The following is an 8010-nucleotide window of genomic DNA, read 5'->3' as shown; positions in this document are numbered from 1 at the left end:
TCTCATGGAGAGTGGTTTAGAGATATGCGCAAACCAGATGTGTCAGGCTATGTGCAGACAGGAGATGACACAGCTCACCCCATTGCTCATGTAGGGGACATACCTCTAAATACGAAGAGTGGGAAATCAAAGTACTTAGCAGATGTACTTCATGTCCCAAACATTACAAAGAATCTTGTTTCTGTTGGACAAATGGTTGAGCCGGGTTTGCAGGTTCGCTTCAATCCAAATGGTTGTTATGTAGAAGATTTCCAGAATGGCTGTAAGCTGATCACAGAGGGCAAATGTGTGGGCAGAATGTTTACGCTGAATGTAGACATACCTGAGGTAAAAGCTGCATTATTTGCACAGGGCACAGGTGTTGTGGCTGATGTTGACATTTGGCACAAACACATTGGCCATGTCAATGAGCAGAGATTGCGCAGCATGCAATCAAAACAGATTGTAAAAGGTTTGCCCAAATTCAAGGTGGATGGTATGCATAAAGTGTGTGCAGCATGCCAGTTTGGAAAATAGTCAAAGGGCTCATTTCCACATGAGCGCAATGTATGTAAAAAGCCACTTGAGGTGGTGCACACAGATGTTTGGGGTCCAACCGATACTGCAAGTATACATGGTTGCAGGTATTATGTCTCTTTCATTGATGACCATACAAGGAAAGTATGGGTCTACTTCATGCGTAACAAAAGTGAAGTGTTTGGTCACTTTCAAGACTTCAAAGTTATGATTGAGAAGGAGACAGATATGCAAATCAAGACATTGAGGTCAGATGGAGGGGGAGAGTACTTCTCCAATGATTTTTCAGATTTTCTGCGAATGCATGGTATACACAGGCAGTTTACATGCAGATATACTCCACAGCAGAATGGGGTCGCAGAAAGGAAAAACAGGCACATTGCAGAGGTTGCACGTGCATTGATGAATGAGAAGAACATGCCTCATAATTTCTGGGCTGAAGCTGTAAATACAGCTGTGTACATTATGAACAGGACACCTACAGCTACGGTGCATGATGTAACACCTGAGGAAAAGTTTACAGGTACAAAGCCTGATTTGGCACACTTGAAAGTGTTTGGCTGCATAGCTTACGTGCATGTACCAGATGAGTTGTGTAGGAAATTGGATCCTAAAGCAGAGAAATGTATTCTTGTGGGATATTCCCTTGAACAAAAGGGGTACAGGTGCTACAATCCTACTACACGAGAATTACGAGTGAGCAGAGATGTAGTCTTTGATGAGATGAGCAGCTGGTACAGTAATGCACATGGCACTATTGGGACTGATGTAAAAGATGATGTGGTTGTACAAAATGTGAGGCCACAATCACAGGTTTTGAGTGGACCACAAGAGTCCTCTTCTCGTGGCTCTGTTGAGAAACCATGGAATGGTAGACTACGTACGCAGGTTACTCCACCAACAAGTACAGGGAATGTATCACGAAAAGGAAAGGAAAAGGTTGATGAACCTCCCTTTATGGTTGATGCATCATCAGGTTTTTCACATGTAGACATGGATTCAGATGGTTCTGAACAAAGTCTTGATGAGGAATTTGGAATTCCGGCTGTCAGGACACCTGGTGTAAGGAAAGTACAAGAAGATGCTAGAGGGCAAAGGAGTGACCCAGGACCGCGCAGATCTAATAGAGCCAGAAATCCAGTTCAGAAATTGACTTATGATGGGTATCTAGCACATCACCAAGCCTACATGGCTAAGGTGATACAGGATGTGGAGCCCACATGTTTTGAGGATGTAGTTGGAAATGTGCATTGGGATGATGCAATGAATGAAGAGATGGCTGCATTGGAAGCAAATGACACATGGGAGTTGGTGCCATTGCCAAGTGGCAAGAAAGCTATTGGCTGTAAATGGGTGTATAAAACCAAGCATAAGGCTAATGGTAACATTGAGCGTCACAAGGCAAGGTTGGTCGCAAAGGGTTATGCACAGACGTATGGCATAGACTATGAGGAGACCTTTGCTCCAGTGGCAAAGATGACGACAGTGAGAGCTGTCATAGCAGTGGCTGCATCTAGAGGATGGATTATGCATCAAATGGATGTAAAGAATTCCTTCTTGAATGGTGAGTTGCAAGAGGAAGTGTATATGGATCAGCCACCTGGTTATGTCGATCCAGGTTACCCAGATTATGTATGCAGACTTCTCAAAGCTTTGTATGGTTTGAAGCAGGGCTCTAGAGCATGGTATGACAGGATTGCCAAGTATCTTGTCAGTATTGGTTTTAGGAGAGCTCATGCTGATCATTCACTCTATGTACGTGAGAGTGATGTGGGGATTGTGGTCATTACCATATATGTAGATGACCTTATTATTGTTGGTGACAATGCTATGGAGATTGACCATGTGAAGGGTCTTCTCAAACAGGAGTTTGAAATGAAAGATTTAGGCGAGTTGCGCTACTTTCTTGGCATTGAAGTGATCAGGACTCCAGAGGGTGTATGGCTATCACAAAGACAGTATGCTTTGGACATGTTGTCAAAGTATAGTATGGCTGATTGTAAGCCAATTTCTATTCCCTTGGATGTGAATGCAAAGCTGAGTGCAGAGAAGGGTGATGTTGTTGAGGATGTCAACATGTACAGGAAGATTGTGGGTAGTCTAATCTACTTGACTATCACGAGGCCAGACTTGAGCTACACAGTAGGCTTGGAGAGTCAGTTCATGCAACTTCCGAGGAAGCCACATTTGGATGGAGTACGACGCACACTTAGGTATGTGCAAGGTACTCTTGACTACGCATTGTTCTATGCAGCAGATGCACCATTAGCATTGTATGGGTATACAGATGCAGATTGGGCAGGTAGCATTGTTGATAGGAGATCTATGAGTGGCTTCATGTTATCTTTTGGGAGTGCTGCTGTTACTTGGAGCAGCAAAAAGCATCCTACGGTTGCTTTATCGAGCACAGAGGCCGAGTACAGAGGTGCAGCAGTTGCGGCGTGCGAGGTAGCTTGGCTACGCACATTACTTGAGGACTTGGGAGTGCAGGTGGACCAGCAGATTTTCATCCATTGTGACAACCTCAGCAGCATACAGTTGGCTAGGAACCCAGTGTTCCATGCCAGGACCAAACACATAGAGGTCCATTACCACTACTTTCGAGAGCGAGTGTTGGCGGGCGACATCGACTTGGTCTACGTCAGCACAGAGGAGCAGATAGCGGATATCTTTACCAAGGCCCTCGGAGCTGAGAAGCTTCGACGTTTTCGGACTATGCTTGGACTCTGCGACATGCAGAGCTCGAGGGGGAGTGTTGAGATGTCGAGCTCTACACCTTGAGCTGGCATCCACTACGGGTCTTGGCCGCTTATGGCATTTACTCACTGGCGCGTTAGGTGACCGACACGGAGGATCTCTGCCAGTGATTCTACAGCTGGACTACACTTATAGTGCCAGCCTAGTTCGCTTCTAGCGAGTTCACACTTAGTGACCGCATGTACATATGTGCTACTTTTCAGCTTTAGCACTTAGTCATTTTGTACTCTCTTTTCTGTGAAGAAGAAGAAGAAGCTTTCCATCTCTGTGTGCTTTGTGCTTGTCTTGTGTAGCTCTCTTGCATCCTCATTCTTTACACCCCCCCCTCTCTCTCTCTCTCTCTCTCTCTCTCTCCTTTTTAAATTTAAAAATTTCATATAATATTCTTTAATTTTTATTGAGAGGAGGGAAACACCAAAATTTGAAGGGGAGGGGGAGGGGATGTTTAAGCTAGAATTTGAAAGTTTAGGCGTTAATGTTTTTTCAAAAATAAAAGCGATAATAAAAGCGGTAATAGATGAGGTAAGAAATGCGGTAATAACCACGAAAAAATTTACGATAACAGTTTAAGTAGAAAAAAAACCCCCCGTCCTCCTCTCTCCTCCTTCTCCAACTGAGTTTGGACCTTCTTTCTACAAAACGCGATAAAACAGCGCGATTAACACTTGAAATTTTCATAGTGTCCTTTGTTAGCTCGTTGGTTGAACTCTCTGATTGTCCCTCCATTAGTTCAATTGACCCAGCTTCAGTCAAGTCTGCTCTGACTTATTGTACTTCATTGGCCATGTTTTTTTACTACAACTGTCATGGACTCACCCAGTCTAGATGCTACCTTCTCCTTCTAGACCTCGGAAGTCTGGGGTGGTAGTTTTTGTATTGTCTGAGTTTCACAACATTCTAGCTATTATGACATCTTCTTGGCAAGGTTTTCAGTGATCTTTTTTGCAAGCTCCCTTTGCTCCTTCCATTCATCCACTAACTTCTCTTTACCCTTAGTCTTCCACACTGCTCGCTGCTGCTCCCACTTTCTAGTTTTAAAAGTCAATTTGTTCTCCTTCTTATCTGGGATCTCTTCAATGACTACACCTTAGCTTCTGGTTACCACCCCTGATTGTCACTAGTTTTGGTGCCTTCTAGTAAATAGTCTCTCGCTTCAAACCTTTTGGGTGCTAGGCTACAAAGTGGTCATACTTGCCGCATGTGTAACAATTCAAGCTCAAAGTCACTCAATCACAACACTCTTTGCTATTAAATGGAAATTCTAAACAGTCCTCGACCTCTAAACCCTACCAAGTGACAAAACTACGTTTCACCACTATGTTGCTAGTGAAAAATGGAGTGGTTTCAAAGTATCTATTTTTGGAAAAAGAAAATAGAGTCACAAGGTCACTCAAGCATCAGAGGATTGATTCCCCAACAACATGTTAGCAGATCGTCGCATCAGACATCTATAGCATAGCTATCTGACACTAACATAGTCTATATGAATATTGAGCGAAGTAATCAGGATGGGATATAGAGACGCATTGAGTTTGTTAAACCCAATGGAGCTACTGTGAATAGAGGTGCGCTACCAAGACATCACTGAATCATCGCAAACAATTTACAACTAAATACACTCAATCTTTGTACTACTAAGTAATCGATGATTTCCTTAGTCAAACAAGCCCGGCACGCTATGAAATAATCTTTCCTCATCTCAAGATGAAGAGGGTAGGCGTGCTACCCTCCTCCTACGTGAGGGTTTGTTGTATATTTTTCTTTCTTTGTTCCTCGTAATTCAATATTCTACTTTCATTTTAAAAAAAAGTTCACTATGACGTACATAAGGTTATTGAGAGGAATTTAATAATAAGAGGCTTCTTTGTGAGAGAAGATGAATTTAATAATAAGAGGCTTCTTTGTGAGAGATTGATGAAAAAGTGACATTAGCAAATTAAAACCTTTGTTATTACAATAATGTATTATATTATCTGAAAACGAGTGTAGCAATGAACTATGTAAAATACCATACATTCCAAAAGCATTAAAAATAATGACTTTAAAAAACACATGAAAGCATTGTAAGAAATCGAGAAAAAGAACAAAGAAGAAGAGGATGGGGAAGATTATGTGAGACCAAATACCCAATGCCCCTCTTTAAAGAGAGGCATTGGTTTATTTAAAAAGGGAGGTAAACAAATGTCAACACTCTCACACAAGAGCCTTAAAAAATAGTGGAAAAAGAAGTTTGTCATCATTAGCTTGCCATGCGATACTAGTTAGCAGGCTTTATCCAATGGTCCACAATTGCACCCAAAATGCAACCCTTTACTATCACAAGAAGTTTTGGACATATTCTCACAATATTTCCCACATTGTGACTTACCTCAACATCAAGAGCGTCTATGAGGGAGGCGCCGCATACCTAGCTAGGTATGCGGTGCCTCTCGAGCAGAAGCTCATGATGTTTTGCATTGTATGAAAAACACTGAAAAAGACTCCATTTTCCTACATGAGAAAATTTCTAAATCTTCTTGTGTATTACTAAGGACTCCAAAAATGCACCAATTTCTGATGTAAAATGCAGGTACTTACATGCTTGCAATCCAAAGTTGTTTGCAACAATGCTCTGTGTTACAATCTAGCAACCACCTGGGGAGATGGAAATGCGCCTTGTGGCGAGGTCAAATGCAAAATCAAAGCCTTGCTGAATTGTGGCACCGAGCACAGACACAACATTTTCCAGGGGCGAATCGGGCAGTATGGCAACGGGCGCAAAGGCAAAGCAGTAATTACTTAGCCCCACACTTATCAAGTAATTGGAAGGAGCAAGTTTTATTGACAAATGTCCCTCTGTCACAAGCTTTAGAGTAGGTAGCCCTGTAGCTTGACTTAAGCCCATTGGTATGTTGTAGCATGACTCTAGATTTTTAGGCGCCCCTGTTGCGGCTAGGTTCTGCACAAGCTGAAAATTTACATTGGCCATGCTCTCTCTGAAGGCATGTCTGAGAGATCTGTATGCTGGTGGAGACAAGTAAGAAATCAGAGTGGAGAAATCCAATACAACTCCACCGCCATCATGCGTCCTCGCCAGTGATGCCACCATATCCGATGACACATTGCCATTGACAGAGATCCCCACCACAGGAACATAGTAATGAGTTGGATGCTTCTCATTCCTGTAGAAGGGAAAGGATAGGGATCCGTTTTCTGCTGCCATTGCAGCCATGCCACCAAGTGTGAGATAGCCGTTACGGCTCGCGAAGGGAGTAGGCAGACAGTATGCGAAGCGAGGGAGAAACATAGATGCGAAAGACGCAGGCCCCGCGGCGATGGAGAAGACGCCGTCGAAAACCTGGGATTCCTTGCCATTGGTAATGGTGGTGAAGGTACCACAGCCAAAGGGTACCCGGGTCATGTTCATGTCATTGAAGCGGAAAGTGTCATAACCAAAGAGACCCTGAGTGTACATCCCGTTGAAGTATCTCAAGGCGTATGTGCACGGAGCCGGACCATCTGCCCCAAGCGGGCAAGAGCCATTGAGATATTTTGAAAAAACCCAGCAGGCTGTATCTGCACAAAGAACGGGGGAGAAAGAAGAAGATGTTTTAGGGTTGAAGAGGGGACCTTGCTGTGAGAAGCAGTTCTCGCATGTCTGGCATTGGACCCAAGTGACACCCTTGGCGATGTCGAGCAAGAAATGTGCCTGTTGTACAGGGGTTCCCAGGCTCACCGTGATGAGATACTCTCCATTGCCTGAGCCTAAATGCACAGGAGCTGTTGTGGCGTTGAGATTTCGCGATCCCCGCCATAGACCAGTGCCTTCAAAGGATCGCGTGCTGCGAAGTGCCTCCCTTGCGAGCAAGTCGCGCAGGCGCTCTTCCTGTGTAAGGCGAAGTGAGGATTGCAACACAACAGGCGAAGAGGGCGAGTCGCGGTGATCGATCCGCATGGTAACTCCATCGCCGGGCTTGTCTGCGAAAGGTGAGGAGGAGGAGCAACGGAGGCGGGCGAAAAAAATGATGAGCCAGAAAACGCAAAGAGACGTTGGTGCAGCCATCTTCATGATCCCATTTCGCAAACGTACGCTGGTGTAATTATTGTGCACCCGCAGTCGGGTTGCATTTCAAAAGATTCTTTATTATGTTAGGGCTGAGTCGCACCTCTTGCGAGTGGGGCAAGTGAGGTCAAGGGGTCTGCCAAGAATAGAGCATCAGCACTCTCCTTCTAAAATGTAGAAACCATATTGTAGTTCTACTAGCATGACGAAAAAGCAAGGGGGTATGCTATTTTTGTGTTGAATGTATCATCTCCTTGTTTGTTGAATACGGTCGCCAATAAAAATGCTTCAACTCAACTCATTTTTCTTAGAGAAAAGTGCAAATTTAATCTTTTGCCCCCGTGTGCAACTCGATTGAGGGTAAATGCCTCCCTTTTCCCCGCTACCCTCACTTGCACTCTGTGCGACTCAGCTCTTAGTAGATGGGTCAATTTTGAGAAATACAAAACATTTGGAATCTATTACAAAATCTCTTTCCTTTCAATTGCAATCTCTCTCTCTCTCTCTCTCTCTCTCTCTCTCTCTCTCTCTATATATATATATATATATATATATATATATATATATATATATATATATATATATATATATATGTATGTATGTATGTATGTATGTATGTATGTGTATGTATATATATATATACATATATGTGTGTATGTATATATGTATATATATATATATATGTATGTATATCT

General features: G+C 43.3%; 1 protein-coding gene across 1 annotated transcript; it reads right to left on the bottom strand.

Annotated features, from left to right (window-relative positions):
- Nucleotides 1–5896: 5896 nt before the first annotated feature.
- On the bottom strand, nucleotides 5897–7315 carry LOC147454395 (aspartic proteinase nepenthesin-1-like). Its single transcript, XM_086517040.1, has one exon. It carries the CDS (start codon nucleotides 7313–7315, stop codon nucleotides 5897–5899), a length of 1419 nt encoding a protein of 472 aa, XP_086373166.1.
- Nucleotides 7316–8010: the final 695 nt, after the last annotated feature.

The sequence above is a fragment of the Adiantum capillus-veneris genome, chromosome 7, assembly GCF_014529385.1.
Source record: "Adiantum capillus-veneris isolate H3 chromosome 7, ASM1452938v2, whole genome shotgun sequence".
Lineage (NCBI taxonomy): Eukaryota > Viridiplantae > Streptophyta > Polypodiopsida > Polypodiales > Pteridaceae > Adiantum > Adiantum capillus-veneris.
Note: the sequence above shows the minus strand (reverse complement) of the source record. Positions and strands in the feature narration are given on the sequence as shown.

Bases quoted from the DNA above. Each gene is read 5' to 3' on its own strand.
- LOC147454395 (XM_086517040.1), bottom strand. From the start codon at position 7,315: ATGGCTGCACCAACGTCTCTTTGCGTTTTCTGGCTCATCATTTTTTTC.